This window comes from Muntiacus reevesi, chromosome 3, assembly GCF_963930625.1.
Source record: "Muntiacus reevesi chromosome 3, mMunRee1.1, whole genome shotgun sequence".
Lineage (NCBI taxonomy): Eukaryota > Metazoa > Chordata > Mammalia > Artiodactyla > Cervidae > Muntiacus > Muntiacus reevesi.
The window spans coordinates 139,768,122-139,786,893 of record NC_089251.1 but is presented as its reverse complement, the minus strand read 5'-3'; the positions used below and the strand labels follow the sequence as shown (position 1 = coordinate 139,786,893).

At 44.3% G+C, this 18,772-nt stretch overlaps 1 protein-coding gene across 3 annotated transcripts in view; it reads right to left on the bottom strand.

The window, feature by feature from the left end:
* Positions 1-18,772, bottom strand: part of PLEKHM3 (pleckstrin homology domain containing M3) — a 203,398-nt gene that overhangs the window by 145,157 nt on the left and 39,469 nt on the right. For all 3 annotated transcript variants that reach the window (XM_065930700.1, XM_065930699.1, XM_065930701.1), the window contains one exon: positions 9,412-10,347. In XM_065930700.1, coding sequence (XP_065786772.1) covers positions 9,412-10,347 — 936 coding nt within the window. The remainder of the gene's footprint in view (positions 1-9,411; positions 10,348-18,772) is intronic.

The window sequence follows — 18,772 nt, the reverse complement described above, 5'->3', positions numbered from 1 at the left end:
CTCATTTGGTCCATTCCCCTAGCATGTTTCAGAATCTTGATTGTCACTCATCACATTAGTTGTCCAACCTAGTTTAGAGATAACTGCAAATTTGGTACGTAGGCCTATGATATCTTTATCCAGGTAATTATTGTCCTATGGAGACAAATAATAAAACTAGATAATTCTTACATATAGACAGCATATTAAAAGGCAGAGACATTACTTTGCTGACAAAGGTCCATATAGTCAAAGCTATGGTTTTTCCAGTAGTGATATATGGATGTGAGAGTTGGGCCATAAAGAAGGCTGAGTACCAAAGAACTGATGCTTTTGAACTGTGGTGTTGGGAAAGACTCTTGAGAGTCCCTTGGACTGCAAGGAGATCAAACCAGTCCATCCTAAAAGGAAATCAACCCTGAATATTCATTGGAAGGACTGCTGCTGAAGCTGAAGCTCCAATACTTTGGCCACCTGATGAGAAGAGCTGACTCATTAGAAAAGACCCCGATGCTGGGAAAGATTGAAGGCAGGAGGAGAGGGGGACAACAGAGGATGAGATGGTTGAATGGCATCACCTACTCAGTGGACATGAGTTTGAGCAAGCTCTGGGAGATGGTGAAGGACAGGGAAGCCTGGCGCGCTGCAGTCCATGGGGTTGAAAAGAGTCAGACACGACTGAGTGACTGAACAACAAAATTCTTATATAGCATTTACTATGTGCCAGGTTTTGTGGGAGATCTGGGTTGGATCCCTGGGTTAGGAAGATCCTCTGGAGGAGGGCATGGTAACCCACTCCAGTATTCTTGCCTGGAGAATCCCCATGGACAGAGGAGCCTGGCAGGCTACAGTCCATGGGGTCACAAAGAGTCAGACACGACTGAGCGACTAATCATAGCATATATCATGTGCAAGGCACTATTTCAAGCCCTTTTAACCCATTTTATTCTTACTACAAACTTAAAGAGTAGATGTGATTATTTTCTCACATCTGAAATTTTAAAATGAAGGTACAGAGAGGTTAACTAATTTACCCAGAGTCACAGAGTGAGGAGCAGCTCTAGGAACTTAGCCAGTCTGATTCCAGGATCCTAGCTCTTAATTACTAAAGGATGCTGCTTCTCCCTTTTTTCATGTATCTTTACTGACAACATTCTAGGCTGAAAGGAATTTGTTAGTCAATAATCCTTGGGTAAAGCTGTCAATCATTCACCATTCACAAAACAACATTATTAAAATCTCTGATAACCTAAGTTTCTCCGTCTTGAAGGTTTTTTACCAAATGCTTTTCTGAACACTGAGCATGGATCTGACCTGTCTAGTAATCCCTCACTTTCCTTTGTGCATCCTCAACCAGACTATAATGTCATGGGGGTCTAGGCCACACCTATGCTTCTCTGGTATCTCCTATCTATCGCACCTACTACATAATGAACACATAATAGAAATTCAGGTTTTATCTTTGATAGATGGTAAGGAAATGGCAACCCACTCCAGTACTCTTGCCTAGAGAATTCCGGGGACAGAGGAGCCTGGTGGGCTGCTGTCCATGGGGTCGCACAGAGTCAGACACGACTGAAGGGACTTAGCATGCATGCATGCATTGGAGAAGGAAATGGCAACCCACTCTAGTGCTCTTGCCTGGAGAATCCCGGGGACAGAGGAGCCTGGTGGGCTGCCATCTATGGGTCGCACAGAGTCAGACATGACTGAAGTGACTTAGCAGCAGTAAAAGCTGAGATGATGGTCCCCTGAGATTAATTCTCCAGGAAGCAGATGGACAAAGTTTAAAACGGAGGAGTGAGGAAAGACACTCCTTTAGCACTTTAGCTTTCAAGTTCTCTACAACAGGGTTCTCTGACATGAACACAGCCATGACGTACAGGTCTCCAAGCCACTGGCTTGACCCCTTAGTCTCCCTGTCGCATTCAGCCCCCCATACACTTCAGGCAGGGCAGAAGTTCTAGATATTTGAAGAGCACACTCCTACTCCCATATCCCAAGGTACCCAGAAGAGCATGTGTGTGGCACACATGAAAGTGTTAGTCGTTCCACCGTGTCTGACTCTTTGGGACTGTAGCCCACCAGGCTCCTCTGTCCATGGGATTTCTCAGGCAAGGATACTGAAGTGGGTCGCCATTTCCTTCTCCAGGGGATCCTGCCGATCCAGGGATTGAACCCGAGACTGCTATACTGCAGGCAGACTCTTTACTGTCTGAGCCACCAGGAAAGCGCCTACATACAGGAGGGGTTTCATAAATGCATGTTGAAATAAATCCTCCACTGAAACTCCACTTAAGGATTTTACTATCAGAACTCCTCCATGGTGCTAATTAAGGTTGGGCAAATAAAACTTAGCCCTCCAGCACACACACAAAATGAACTAGAGATTTCTTCTCTGGGAGACAGCAATCAAATACACTCAAAAACAAAATAACTTAGACAATACAAAGTTCGACCCCATGGACTATACAATCCTTGGAATTCTCTAGGCCAGAATACTGGAGAGGGTAGCCAGCGGATCTTCCCAACCCAGGGATTGAACCCAGGTCTCCTGCATAGCAGGTGGATTCTTTACCAGCTGAGCCACAAGGGAAGCCCAATACAAAGTGAGATGGTAACAATGGACTAAATAGTTCTCATTACTCCAAGCTATTTATGTTTTGAGGGGCACAGTAGTCTTCCTTAATTGTTTCTTTCTCTTCCAATTGGCTACCTGCCTATTCCTTAAGTCAAATAAATCTTCACTGTATTACCATTCCAAATAAGTGGGAGACAAATTTGAAAATAGTAGTAAAGAGAGGAATTGGAGCTATCAAGGAAAGTCAATTTCTTTTTATTTCTGTCTCTCATTTCCTTAGGAGGTCTAGCACTTTGGCTACTACAGATCCCCTAATTTTTCACATGGGAATCAAAACAGATTTTTGGCCATAGTGGAATTTGTTTTTTCAAGAACGTAAGTAATAAGCTGTATAACTTTCCTATTTGGCACTTAAAAATACTGTACAGAACTTATTTTACCTAGACTCATGCATAATCAGCTCCCAAATTCAATTTCTCTTTTTCTTAAGAATTGCCATTCTGCATGATTTACTCTGAGGCCAATAAGTAACTAACTGTGCCCAAGTCAGAAATATTGCTTACTTCCAGACTGGCAGCTATTTAATGAATAATTAACCACTCCATACTTTCTATCAGGGATGCTTGTATTACCAGGGTAAAGGTATCTTTTATGTCCAAACGATGCCATAAAACAGGCCTTTGCCAGAAAGACGCCCTCATTTATCACATGAAATGCCATGGGGTATTAACAAGGTCGATACTGTTTGTTTAATATATTTTGCTTTCATAGGGGCTTGAAATGATTTGTTTTTGCAGCTGTAACAGAGTTAAATTTGGGATTTAGCTTCAGCTTAGCTAGCTGAGCATATATAACCAGGGGCTATTAATTATCTGCCTAGAGGCCTTTGGTCATCTTCCCACCATTTACAGCAATCTTAGGGTGCTGAATTACACCACAAGCAGCCATGTTCTATCCTAAAATAATCAATCCTGGCTTCTCAGGAACTGAGGGGAGATTAAATAATTCAAATTTTTATTTCTTATTCTACAACACCCGCCCCCACCTACTCACATAAACGTGCACAGATTCTTAAAGTTGAAAGATTAGCTTCAGACATCCGTTCCCACACACGAGAAACTAAAAAAACAACAAACAACAAAAAAACCCCACTTTTCTGAGCTTAAAGCACCAATAATCAGCCCTCTTCCCCTTTTCTCTCTCCTCACACTGCTGTTCTGCCTTAAATGGACCAAAGGGAGAGGAGGAAGTTTGCTCGAAGATAAACTTGTCAAAAGCCTGTACTACAATTCTAATTCCTCACTACCTGTTTGTGAATGTCAGCTGGGAGCAACTGCTCAAAAGCTTTGGGGTAAGGGGAGTGGAAAGCAAAGGGGAGAGAAGGGGAAAGAAGGGGTGGGTCAAAGAGAAACTGGAGTGCAATTCAAACAAAAATGAAATCACACACACACACACACACACACACACACACACACTCAGACACACAAAAAGAGTGGGGAAAAGGTTCCCCCCACCTCAGGTCCTAACAACATACTTCTTTATCAGAGGTTCATTGTCAATCAATTAGCCGAGGCAGCAGGGGTCTGTGAGGTGGGGGCGCCGGGGGAAACAATGGGCGGCCCTGTTGTATTACTGTTTAATCACTTTTGCTAAATAAATAGAGCAGCCCCGAGGTGCTGTCATGTCAAGGGAATTTATAACAAAAAAAAAAAAACTTCATTTTTCATTGGTCATTCCTTTTTTCCCTTCAGGACAAGAGAGGGTTATTACTGTAGCCTTAAGTTCCATCTTTGTGTTTCTTGCCTTTGATTTCCACTCGGACCCTGCCACTTTCTGGCACTAATTTGTCAGGCTGAACAAAGAGAGGATTTGTACCTCCTCTAAGGTCTCAATTAGGAATGGCTTCTGCTGTATTATGTGCCATTCAGAGAGGACACAATGCCGGTAATTACAGGAATTTGCACTAAATGGCTGAAGAATTCACAGCAAAACTCCCCCCACCCCTTGGGCTTACCCCTCCCAAGGGCTGGGGGGGTGGTGGCAGAAAAAAGGAAAGCAAAAAGCTCTTAATGCCAGAGAGATGTAATCACCAACAGCAGTCCTAAGAGGTTAAACACCAGCCCAAGGAGTAAAACCATAAAAACTGACAGTGTGAAATGGTGGAGGGGACCCCCTCAGCTCACTGTTTTTCTTTCTGTCTCTTCTGTTAACATTTTCAATTTTGGTTCACAATCAAGAACACTGCCCCACAGTGGGCCATCTGATTTCACCTCCAAATTACAAAGCAGTAAGACACGTGAGCGTTGCCATCTCTTGCCACATCTCTAAACAAGGCTCTGGGCTCTTTCATCAGAACACTCAACTGCTGTGTTTCCTGATTGTTGGGAAATTACAGGAAAAAATAGTCTGTATATATTACTGCCAGGAAACCAAGTATCTGTTGAGGGGAAATAGGTATGTACACATTTTCTAATTCCTGAAGAAAACCGTGCTACTGCTTTATAATCAAATTTATACAGCATTTTGTGAATGACCTCATTTAGAACCACTTACAGGTATATACCCATAAATATTTTAATAAGCTGCACAGTCATTTGTTTTAGCATTAATATTTTAACACTACAGATGCCCTATTGCCAAACAGAATTTTGAATCCCAACCAGTGACTTCATTAAAGAAGCATTCCTTACTTTCTGCTGAAGTGCTTCTGTAAAGTTGTACTGAAGCACTAGCAAATTAATTGTTCCTAAATGCCACTTTCCTCGTGTGCTCCTTTGCCCAGGAACCTTCTGGGACTTCAGGGTCAAACATGAAGTTCAACCTTATCAAACTGCCCTTTTTGGTCGGTCAGAAAAGACACAATGTTTGCAGTTTCACTTGGCATCACCTCTGACAGCTCCCGAATCTGACCTGTGGGCCTGGCTTCCCCAGCTCTGCTCACAGTTGCCATTTGGCATTGGTGATGAACCTGGTTAATGTCGGTTTCCCTAGGAGACTGCAAGTTCCCTGAAGCAGGGACCAAGTCGGCTTCCTCGCAGCACTGACTCCTCCAGGTACATCTGAGGTTCAGGCATGTGGTCAGACACTCAGCACACAATAAATGGTAGAATGAATGGGAGAATTTAACTTTCAAAGGCACGTTCTCAGAAAGAAGGAAGAGTATGTGTAAGGGCCTTGGAGCCATGAATGAGCAAGAATAGTTTACAGAATAGCAGGAAGACCACTCTAGCTGGGTTTCCTAGCATCTGCAGAGCTGGAGAGGGAGCCATGTAACAAACCACACATAATCAAACACAACTATAAAAAGTTCAAGCGCATGTTAAGAAATAAACAGTTATGTGCAAGCATGTATTTTCAAAACCGTAACCTCAGGCATTCGGGGATGGTCAGGGTCCATTTTCTCTGCCGGGGCTCTTTAAGTTTCTAAAAAGGATATAGAAAATTCTTCACCTACAGAAAGTATTCAGTGAAATGAGGCCAACTGCACCATTTTGTAGATTTAAAAGCCAACATCTGTGGCTCACCCGAATAGCAACCGAATGACATCATGATAAAGACCTGCTCAGCGCAATCTTCCACTGTTAAAGTTTATTCATCAGGAATATCTAAAAGGGGAGGGACCAAGTGGACATAAGTACTTGTAGTCTAAAGAGGCCCACTTAAACAGTGAAATACTGTGAATTAGCTTCTCCCCCAAAATGATAGAGAAAGCCAAGATTCAGCTAAAAACAGTTTACTGGACTTTTTGACAGCTTGGAAGGTAAACATGCTATATGCAACCAGCTCTTTCACTGAACGCATGTTTTTATGAAGATGAAAAGCTAGGCGACACAAGGACTAAATGCACAAACAGCTGGTTTAGATTAACTGTGTTTGTGAGAAACATGGGTCAATTTTTCAGGTTCCATCTGCTATAATAATCTTTGCTATAAAGAAGAGCCTCCTAAGTAACTTAAAAAAACATTCAGGTTTGCTTACCAAGTTTGGGCCTTTTTCTTTTGAGACTCTGCCCCCTACAGGAGATGGAGTATGCCTATCTGAGATAGGAAACCAGTATTCTGGGCACAGGTATTTAGGGAAAATGCAAAGCCACCCATAACCCACGTGTACCACACAGCACCTGAGCGTAGCTGTTTCTGATGCAAGAGGGGACATGAAGTGAAATTAAACATTTCACTTGAGAATCAGCCACACTGTGCTGACTTCTCCCCACGCCAAATGAGGAACCTACTTGTTCCCCGTCAGTACTCCAAACCAAAAGCAAGAAGGTAAAAGCCGAGCAGGCAAAGGACGCTTAGACTACCTTACCCTGTTTCGGGGGTCCCTGTTACCACCATCCACAGCCTATTCTCCAGACCGCCAATCAGTGGGCGTGATTCACACAGCAAAGGGTGGCATCCTAAAACACGGACCCTAAAGCAGATGCTCTGGGGCTTTCCAGGTGGCGCTAGCGGTAAAGAACCCGCCTGCCACGGCAGGACACATAAGAGGCTCCATCCCTGGGTGAGGACGATCCCCTGGAGGAGGGCACAGCAACCCACTCCAGTATTCTTGCCTGGAGAATCCCATGGACAGAGGAGCCTGGCGGGCTACAGTCCATACGGTCGAAAAGAATTAGACATGACTAAAGCAGCCTAGCAGGCACACACGAAGAAGCTGCTCCCGGTCCTATCCCAGCCCATTAAGTCATCCTTTTCCTACTCTTTGCCGCTTAGCTTCCTTCTCCCTGTCTCTTCCACTCACCTTTCTATGTCTTCTTCCTGCTCTCCTTTCTCCATCTGCCAGATGTGGTATACCTGCCCAACGGTACCCTCCGCCTGTACTTCTCCTTCCTCTGGGTATCAGAGGTGCTGCTCAGCTAGCACAGGGTGTATGCAGGGCACACTCCATCAGGAGGCAAACTTAGGACAGGAAGGCGAAATAGACGGCCACAAAGGGATCATTTTGTGTAACACCTGAGGCTTGTCTTCCCTCTTTTACTAGGAAGTTCCCGATTCATACTCCGGTCTCCACCTTGAAAATGAAGCTGAGCTGTTCTTCCAATAACACAGCAGATTTGTTGCCCTCCTCAGCAGTCTAAAGCCACAGGCGTGTACCACAATTCCAGCGCATCCACAGAGCCAGCACTCATAAATTATTATTGACTAGCTGAACTCTGAAATATAATATATGCACTAGTATATGAAGACACTGCAGTGTCAATAACTTCTAAAAACTGTGCTAAAACCAGCATCTCCTTATCTCAAAAACCTTTTCCGAAAGTAGTTGGCTGACTTAATACAAGGTCACGCAAGCTTGCAGACGTGTGCACCTCACCTAGTCTGGCTTCTTTATTGGTTCGGAGTTGCTGGTCTCTCCCAGCCCACCCTGCAAGTGTCTGCTCCCAAGCTACTGAGGCCCCCCAGACAAAGCACGGATGATTCACTTAATCCCCGCTTTGAGTAAATTATTTTTCAATAGAAGAGGCGACCATCATAACTAAGCTAAATTCAAAGGTTCACTGTGCCATCACTTTTCTGAATGCAGGAAGAGGCATGAAATTGAAAATCTGCTCTTGACTGGTGGCGGGTCTCTTGTTCATTTTTAAACAACGTACTTAAATCTGATACACCTGAATTGAAATCTTTCAAATCAGGCTTCCAGGTAAAGCTACCTCCATAGTAAATTTCTTGTGACAATTTGCATGGGGTTTAGTCAAAGCAAAAGGCTTGCCAGGCGGCACAGTTGGTAAAGAACCCGCCTGCCAATGCACGAAACACAAGAGACATGGGTTTGATCCCTGGGTTGGTAAGATCCTCTGGAGTAGGAAATGGCAACCCACTCTAGTATTCTTGCCTAGAAAACCCCAAGGACAGAGGAGCCTGGTGGGCTACGGTCCACGGGGTCGCAAAGAGTCAGACACGACTGAGCATACAAGCACGCACAGTGAAAGGGAAATAAAGTGATTTCGCTCCTAGTAGACACACAGACCTGGTTAAGTGAGGGGTGTGTGCTTTCCGGTTTCCTGTTTGCAGGAAGGTGAGAGGAATGGTGAGTAGGGGAGAGAAGCAATAATAGGGATTTAAGGACTACCAGATGACTGGCCTTGGCCTGCACCTTAGTCTCACCCTCCACAGCAGTTCCGGCAGCCCTACGAATCCCGAGGACAAGGGCCTGGCCCATCGTGACTCAGACGTCACCTGCTCATTCATCATCGCCCTGCATTTGGCTACCTCCAGCGTCTCTATCAAGGCTGACTTTCTGGAGTCTACCTTAACAGAATCTGACAAGGTCATGATCAATGACAGTTACTGACTATGGATGTTTTCCTTACCTAAAGAATGCCAGCAGTCAGCTTTGGGCATGGATGTCTCTTAGGAGACATCCTACATTCCCAGTGACCTTGATTTAAGAAGGCAGAGGAAATGGAATCACAGCAGGCCCAGGAAGTCTACACTCTAGCCTGTTTATGCTGCAGCCGAGTCATTTTGATTCAGTGGGTAGATCATAGCTGCTTCTACTTACTTCATCAGCATGGCATGAAGATGCAGAGGTGGTTTAACCCAGCAAGCTCCTTAAAGGAGGGGCTTTCCTGGTGGCTCAGATGGTAAAAAATCTGTCTGCAACATGGGAGAGCCGGGTTCCATCCCTGGTTGGGGAGATTCCCTGGAGAAGGGAATGGCTAGAAATCCCATGGACAGAGGAGCCTGGAGGGCTACAGTCCATGGGGTCACAAAGAGTTGGACACGACTGAGTGAGATGCAAGAAGTATCGGGGACTGGCTTCTCAAAGGGATTTTTCAAGTGAATTCCACTTGTGGGATTTAGAATTTTGTTCTTTAATGAGTTTTAGGCTGAAATGTTGTTTCATACCTGCACATTTGAAACTTTGAGCGGTGAGCCCTCGTTCCAGAGACAAAGTCGTCAGAATGCTAAGGAAGCTGGTGGTCACCGACTGGCGTTTGTTCTTCCTGAGTTCGTGCCCTCCCACCTGATCCCTGGGTTTGGTCCTCAGCGTGACCTGCAGGTTCTGTTCTGAACTCCTTGCTGCGTTGGCAGCTGTCTTCAGGGCCTCCATCCACTCCTGAGCCCTCTGCCGCGTCTCAGCACGGAGGCGGAGGATGTCTTGGGGGAAGATGACTTGAAAGCAAGAGTCACAGTCGTCCAGGTGGTCCAGCTGGACAGCCAGACACACGTCCACGTTGTAGCTCAGCAGGGGGTCCTCGTCCAGCTTGCCCGGCGGAAAGGCCATCAGGCAGGTCCTGCTCAGCACAAACGTAAATGCCTTCCAGTTGTTCTGCATGGTCAGCCTGTACAGCGTCCCGGATTTGAGGATGTTTTGATACTGTTTGGGGCTATCCAGCACAGGGGATGGCATGAGCAGCTCGCGGGATTTCTTCTGTAAACAATGATTCTGTGGGCAATCGACGTGATGGCCAAGTCCCGGGGAGCCGGCCAGCTCTCCCGGCCGGCCCATGTAGGCTGGTGCAGCGGCGTGCACACCTTCCCAGAGCTTCTGCCCCCAGTCCAAAGCCTCCCACGGCGACTCGGCCTTTAGCTGCAGTTGAGTGTTGTCATACAGGACGGTGTCCACCAGCCTGGCCTCGAGGTTGCCCAGAACGGAGATGCTCTGGAAGTGGGACAGCTGGTACGTGGCGTAGAGGTTCTGATTCCCACTGCTGTCGAGGCTGTAGAAGTATAAGCTATAGGGGGAGAGCTCAGCGTAACAGCTTTGCCAGTAACTGTCATGGTCTTTCCGAATCTCCAGGTAACCCTTCTTCAGGATGTTCGGGAACGCCGGCTTATGTTCTAGAAAGAAAGGGGAAAAAAAAGAAAAGTAATGTATTAATCCATGGACATGAATGAACTGAATGAGATGACAAGGCGGGCGCCACAAAACCAGCAGATCAGGGCCTAACCTGCTGGCTCCAACCAAACACAATATTAAACAGAGGTAGTAAAAATTTCAAGACAGTGTCTGAAAACCAGATGTAATTGAGGGAAACCCTCACATCTGAAGAACTTAACTAGGGTGGAATTCTGACTGCAAACGTAAGTACTGGGCGGCTGGGGGTTCGCTGTCAATGAGACAGGTAGAAGCTCATTCGGAAAACAGAAACACTGGAATGACTGGGGTTATGCTCCGTGGGCCCGTGAAACAACCACTTTTTGCCAAAATTTCTTGTTTTCTAGGTAACGTTCTTTTGTTGTTGGTTAGTCACTCAGTCATGTCCGACTCTTTGCGACCTCTATGGACTGTAGCCCACCAGGCTCCCTCCTCTGTCCATGGGATTTCTATGGCAAGAACACTGGAGTGGGTTGCCATTTCCTTCTCCAGGGGATCCTCCTGACCCAGGGATCGAACCCTTGTCTCCTGCACTGGCAGGCAGATACTTTACCACTGAGCCCCCAGGGAAGCCCAGTGTTCTACAGAGCACCAGATATGAGAGAAAGAATGCTCCTCCTTCCACTTGACCTGACTCCCTGCCAATACTTGTCTTTCTTTAGGTTGGTAAAGACAGGAAGGGCCAGCGGAAAGAACAGAGCGTGATGTGTGCTGCTCACAAGCTCCTGTTTCCCAGACATACCCATCAGTCTTCAAGGCCAGGCCAGGGGCCTTCTGGTTCATAACCAGCTCTCCGGACATGACTCAACTAGCTTACTCCTCAGGTGTCTGCTGGGATAGCCGTTCTTTCCCCTCTCTGAATCTGCTTACGCTATTGGCTTCACTTGCAACGCGCCTTCCGCCACTTCCACCAGCTACCACACACTTACCCTTCACTCAAGGCTCCTCTCTTCTAGAAGGAGCCTGCCCTGACTCCCCCAACCCCACGCCCTAGTCTGCCCACACACACCCCTGGGTCAGTAGCAGGGATTCTTACTATATTATTCTAATTGGCTCTTCTCAGGCTGTGTTATAATAACTTATTTAGATATCTGAACAAACAAAATAAATGCGGATGTTTTTAAAGAAGTGTGTCTTCCCTACTGGACTATAAGCTCCACGGAGGACAGGGATGAGGTCCGTCCTGACATCCTTATATCACAGTACATAGTGCAATGTCTGGTACATAGTGAGTACTTAGTAAAATCAGAATAGAAATAAAGCTTCTAGAACATAAAACTTCTAGCATAATGCCCAGCATATAGTAGGTGTAACTCCCTTCCCTTCTCTTCCCTTCTTCCCCACAAGTTCATCTGGTCATGCCACCTTAAATTAATGATTAGCTGCCATAGATATAGATGTCATACTTTAATAAAAGGGGACTGTCACTTGGGAGATGTCCTGATACTTTCATTGGGCGTGAAAACGAGGTAGTTCTCCTCCCTAGTAAAGTTTTTCATTTCTGAGATGTTGCTCAACCTTTTTGCTGACACATCTGAGACAGTCATAAACTAATTGAGTCACTCCCTAAAGAAGACAAATCACATTCCCAAAGGGGTACGATTTCTGATCTTGGATGGAGAAAAAAATAAAAAAGAGTAATACAGATCTAGATCTTAAAATAGCAAACCAAAAGAGAAAAGGAGAGAAATGCAGCAGACAAAAGCTAATTTCACCTACTTTACATCTCTGGTCCTGACATTCATTAGTATTTCTGTGCTAATTCAAAAGCCATTAATTTCTTGCAACCTGCACTAATCCCTTTGTAGAGAGAGATAATGGAAGACTATTCTCAGGTTATCTATCTTTTCTGATATTGTAATAAGAGAGGCAGTGCTGTTAGACACACTGCTGTGGCCTCCTCCCTCTCATTTCCATCAGGCGCCTATTCAACCTTTTCCATAACAAGACCCATAACCACGCATCCCTCCATCCCCAGTCCTCCTGAGACCCAACAGCTCAGCTACGCATTCCTGAGCAAAAGAAAAACCATCTCTCTTGCTTTTAGCTAGGAAATTTCCTCTCCTTTTCTCTCCTCCCCGAGAGCTTTTTACAACAGCTACCACAAATTAGAAATTCTAACTTTAACTGGACCCAAACCAGAAGCACACCTCGCTCCTTTCTGATTGTACAAGCTAGAGGGTATGTGTGTGCGCACGCTCAGTCATTCAGTTGTGTCTGATTCTTTGTGACCTCATGAACTGTAGCCCTCCAGGTTCCTCTGTCCATGGGATTCTCCAGGCAAGAATACTGGAGCAGGCTGCCATTTTCTCCTCCAGGGGATTTTCCTGACCCAGGGATTGAACCCATGTCTCCTGCACTGGCAGGCAGGTTCTTTACCACTGAGCCACCTAGGAAGCCTTTATAAGCTAGGAGAACAGACGCCAGCTTGGGTGGACTGAATGGAAGTCCAGCAGGGAGTCTCAAAAGTTCCCCGACCTTCTTGCTGCAGAATAAGGTCAAGAATGCAGAGTGTTTCAATATTTTCTTCCTACCTCAGCCCAGCCTTCTCTAAATAGGTATGTTAAACTGAGAAAGAGAAGAGGGGGTTAATCATAGGAAATGACCCATCCTTATAGACCGCAGTTTGAAGTGTTAATTTCTTGATAAAGAAGAGAACAGATGTGATCAGAAAACTATCCTCAGAGTGTATTCCCTTTTGGAGGGCCTGTTTATATCAAACCTTATCGGTATGTTGTGTGTGAAGTATGAATTATCGTTGACTGTACAGGACTGGAGAATTACCATTTCTCTTTAATCTCTTGCTGTTACTTTCTACTGAATCTGAAGTTTATCTTGAATATTTTTGCTATTGACAAATCAGAAGTTATACACATAAATCTAAGCTTTCCTTAATTTACCATAGGTCAATTTTTATTTCTCCAGACCATATCATTTCATCATCTACATTTTTCTAAAGTGTTCCATTTCACAAATGAACAATATTTTCTCTGTCTTAACTAATATCATAAATGATTCAGGTAGAACCTCTGACAAAGATTATCAGCATTTCCCCAATGAAAACAGAAAGGTGATCAAAATGAATCACTGTGTCTTTAAATTTCATACTGAAACTAGAAGAGACTAATTCTCTTGTGAAAAAGAGCACGAAACAAGACAAAAACATAAACAAAGAGAACCTGAGAATTCTGCTTCCCCACTGCTTTCCACTGTGGCCAGTCATGAAGACCTGGCCCAGCTCCTCCTAAACAAAGATGCCTTTTCGCTCTCCTTGGCCCACACCACTCAGAGCAGTGGCTTAAGGATAAAAATTGCCACTGACTAAAGAGGTAAAAGGGATTTCCCCATCTTATGCACCTGATTCATTTCTGTAATGCCAACCCAACAAAGAGTTCCTCTTTTGCCATTATTTCCTCTCTCTGTTCTCCAAAAAAAAGTTTCTACTCTCACAGCCACCATCTTAATCAAGATCTTAAATGGGCTCCCATGGGGAGTCCTCCTCCCCACCCACCATGTCGCACTCAGTTACCAGGGTAACCTTTCCGGGCCACTTATAACCTTTCTCATGCCTCCTCATCAGTCCAAAACCCTGCACAAGTTTCCTAGTCCTACATAATAAAGTTCAAACTCCTTAGGTCGACCTTACATTTTCCTATGGACCCAACCCTCAGTCTGAAAAAACTACCAAGCTTCTACACTATTGGTGGGAATGCAAACTAGTACAGCCACTATTGAGAACAGTGTGGAGATTCCTTAAAAAACTGGAAATAGATCTGCCATACAACCCAGCAATCCCACTGCTGGGCATACACATCGAGGAAACCAGAATTGAACGAGACACATGTATCCCAATGTTCATCGCAGCACTGTTTACAATAGCTAGGGCATGGAAGCAACCTAGATGTCCATCCGCAGATGAATGAATAAGAAAGTTGTGGTACACATACAAAATGGAATATTACTCAGCTATTAAAAAGAATGCATTTGAATCAGTTTTAATGAGGTAGATGAAACTGGAGCCTATTACACAGAGTGAAGTAAGTCAGAAAGAAAAACACCAATACAGTATATTAATGCATATATATATGGAATTTAGGAAGATGGTAACAACTACCCTATATGCGAGACAGCAAAAGAGACACAGATACGAAGAACAGGCTTTTGGACTCTGGGAGAAGGTGAGGGTGGGATGATTTGAGAAACCAGCATTGAAACATGTATATTACCATATGTGAACTAGAGTCCAAGTTCGATGCATGAGACAGGGCACTCAAAGTTGGCGCACTGGGACAACCCAGAGGGGTGGGAGGGGGGCTCTGGATGGCAACACCGGTACACCCTTGGCTGATTCATTTCAATGTATGGCAGAAACCACCACAATACTGTAAAGTAATTAGTCTCCAGTTTAAATAAATAAATAAAATTTAAAAAATCACCGAGTTTCTGCTATTGTCTCCTCTCTAACTCATGCTTTGTGTGTGTGTGTTTGCTGGAATATTTGAGAGCAAATCGCAAACATTTCATCATTTCTAATGTCAATACTTCAGGCTATACCTCCAATCTAAAAGATAAGAGCTTTACAATATATATCATACCATTTTCATGCCCCAAACATTAAGGGTCTCCTGCACTGCAGGTAGATTCTTCACCAACTGAGCTATCAAGGAAGTCCCTCCCAACATCAGGGTCTTTTCTAATGAGAATTCTTTGCATCAGGTGGCCAAAGTATGGGAGCTTCAGTCTCAGTCTCAGTCCCCCCAATGAATATTCAGGGTTGATTTCCTTTAAGACTGATTGGTATGATCTCCTTGTGGTCCAAGAGACTCTCAAGAGTCTTCTCCAACACTATAGTTCAAAAGCATCAATTCTTTGGAGCAAAGCTTTCTTTATGGTCCAACTCTCACATCCATACATGACTACTGGAAAAATCATAGCTTTGATTATGCATAACTTTGTGGCAAAGTAATGTCTCTGCTTTTTAATATGCTGTCTAGGTTGGTCATAGATTTTCTTCCAAGGAGCAAGCATCTTTTAATTTCATGGCTGCAGGCACCATCTGCAGTGATTTTGGAGCCCAAGAAAATAAAAGTCTATCACTGTTTCCACTGTTTCCCCATTTATTTGCCATGAAGTGATGGGACCAGGTGCCATGATCTTCGTTTTTTGAACGCTAAGCTTTAAACCAGCTTTTTCACTCTCCTCTTTCACTTCCATCAACAGGCTCTTTAGTTCTTCTTCACTTTCTGCCATAAGGGTGGTGTCATCTGCATATCTGAGGTCATTGATATTTCTTCCAGTAATCTTGATTCCAGCTTGTGCTTCATCCAGGCTGGCATTTCGCATGATGTACTCTGTATAGAAGTTAAATAAGTAGGGTGACAATATACAGCCTTGACATACTCGTTTCCAGTTTTGAACCAGTCCATTGTTCCATGTCTGGTTCTAACTCTTGCTTCTTGACCTGCATACAGGATTCTCAGGAGGCAAGTAAGGTGGTCTGGTATTCTCATCTCTTTAAGAATTTTCCACAGCCTGTTTGTGATCCATACAGTTGTGATAGGTCTTTTAAGTCTCTTTAAATCTGTAACAATTCCCTCTTTCTCCTTCTTTGTCATGGCATATATTTTGGACTTCTCTAGTGGCTTAGATGGAGAAGGAAATGGCAATCCACTCCAGTGTTCTTGCCTGGAGAATCCTAGGGACGGTGGAGCCTGGTAGGCTGCTGTCTCTGGGGTCACACAGAGTCGGACACGACTGAAGCTACTTAGCAGCAGCAGCAGTGACTCAGAAGTAAAGAATCTTCCTGCCAATGCAGGAGATGCAGGTTCAATCCCTGGGTCGGGAAGATCCCCTGGAGGAGGAAATGGCAACCTGCTCCAGTATTCTTGCCTGGGAAATCCCATGGACAGAAGAGCCTGGCAGGCTACAGTCCATGGGGTCACAAGAATCTGACACAACTTAGCAACTGAAGAGCAACAATTTATTGAAGAAATTAGTTCCTTTGTCCTGTAGAATTTCGCATGGCCTGGATTTGGCTGAATGTATCCTCAGGGTGTTGTTCAAATGCTCCTGTTTCCTAGGTTTACTGTCAACTGCTATATAGATCTCAAGCTCTTCTTTTTTGTGAGAATATGCCACAGGTGGCTGCCCTGCTTGTAGGGATGTGGAGTTTGATTAGGAGGGTCAAAGGATGTTAGCCTGATCCTTCTGTTATGAATTTCTCCAGGGGCCTTCCACACACTCCAGCCACTCTCCTCCACTACCCACACTCCAGCCAGGGGACTTGCTGCGACTTTTACTACTGGCCCCTCCCAACCATGGATTCTCTCTCACTGTTTCCCCCAGCCTAGATTTCCTCGAATCTCTTCTTGTCCATGTTTTCCTCTTATGTAAGAGCTATATAAAATCTCACCTATTCCCAAGGCCTTTCTTCATCCCCTCTAGTTGAATACAGCTGTCCTCCCCTGAAGCCACAAGGCTCTATGGCTATCCACCTTGGTGACTCATATTTCAGATACTATTTCACACTCATCAAATAAGTATTAAATTATATAATAAAATATTCCAAGAAAATCAATAAGAAATGTAAAAAAAGGTTTCTGCCTCCATATCCCAGCACTCACAATCCTTCTGCTGACTGTAGAGTGTCTGAGACTAAGCTTTTAGACATTATATATATATATGTAATAATAATATAAACAATAGTGAGACTTATTCACAGATATTACCATATGTAATTAAACAAAATGTGCTTCCATTTTGGTCACCTTATGCAATTTTGTTTTTAAAAAACCACCATTTTTTTTTTAAATGCATGTCCCAGATTACAGTTAATGAAACATTTAGGTAAACATTTAGTTTACCAAGAAAGTCTGAATGGCCTGAGTCAAGACAAGGAATGAAGTCCTAGGAATAGGACTCCCAAAGATCAGGCAATAGTTCAGAATGAAAGACAAAGAGCAATGTTTTAATGTTTTCAAAGAACTCAAAAGCCTATGTGCTGACAATATTCCCAACCAAAATTATCTAGGCAAATTAAAGGAAACAGTTAAGTTCGTATAACAAGACGAATAAATGTGAAAAGAGGGCCCCATCCTCACATCCTAATAAGCATCCTGCAAAGCCCCCTCCTAATTCTATAACTTCTGGGGCCACAAGTTTAACATATGAATTAGGAGGGATGCAAATATTCAGACCAGAGCGTTGGTCAAACATAAATTCATGTTGTTTAACTTCTTTTATCGCTTTAATCCTGGCAATTCATTCTTTTATTCATTTCGTGGATCTCAAACACAATCCCAGAACAATTTTTCCATGCCTTTTCTGTTCTTCAAACTCCAAATTCTACCATCTCTTTCTATGTGCACCAGAGGGAGGGCCTTTATATATATTTTACTTGGCTTCACTTCACCATTACACTAACCAATGTACTCTACAAGTGTAAGAGAGCACATTGGTTAAGACCACAGGTGCTTAAGCCAACTGGCCAAAGTTTATATCATATTTCTGTCCTAACTGTCTGGGTAACCCTGGACAAATGACTTAACCCAAGTTTCAGTTTTATCATCTTTAAAATGGGGCTATAATAGCACCTGGGCTTCCCAGGTGGTGCTAGTGGTGAAGAATCTGCCTGCTAAAGAATCCCCCTGCAGGAGACATAAGAGATGTTAAGAGATGTAGGTGCGATCCCTCGGTCAGGAGCATCCCCTGGAAGAGGGCATGGCAACCCACTCCCAATACCCTTGCCTGGAGAATCCCAAGGTGGGCTGGGATGGGCTATAATGCCCGGTGGGCTACAATCCATAGGGTTGCAAAGAGCCGGACATGACTGAAGCGACTTAGCACACATGCATAATAGTACCTACCTCATTGTATTATGATGAAGAAGAGATCAGCAACTCTCAGAATGATGCCTGATACATCTTAAGAATTCAGTCGATCTGTTTCCTAGTTCAGATTTCGGTCTCAAAGGAAGACCAAGAAAAGCTAGACCTTCCACCTGCACTCTGAAGGTGGAATCTCCCTCTTCTTCAGACTCTTCCTCTATTACATCTGAAAATTACCCCTCTACGATCTCTTCTCCTCTTGTCTTCTAATATCCCAAAGTGTATTGTGTCTATTCCAAAGTACTCACTTGCACCTGCCTCTCTGACGCCTCAATCTGTCTCCTTCCTCCAGATTCTAGATGCTTCCAACATCTCTGCTTTCTGTCCGGCACAGTCTGGCCTCTGACTACCGCTCTGACCTCATCTCACACCATCTCACATTTCTTCTCTAACTCCAGCCAAAAGCCTCTTGTGTTTTTTGAACGAGCTGAGTGCTTTCTGGCCTCGAGGACTCTGGAGCTGCTGTGTCCTCTCTCTGGCACATCTCCCCCCAGCTCCACTG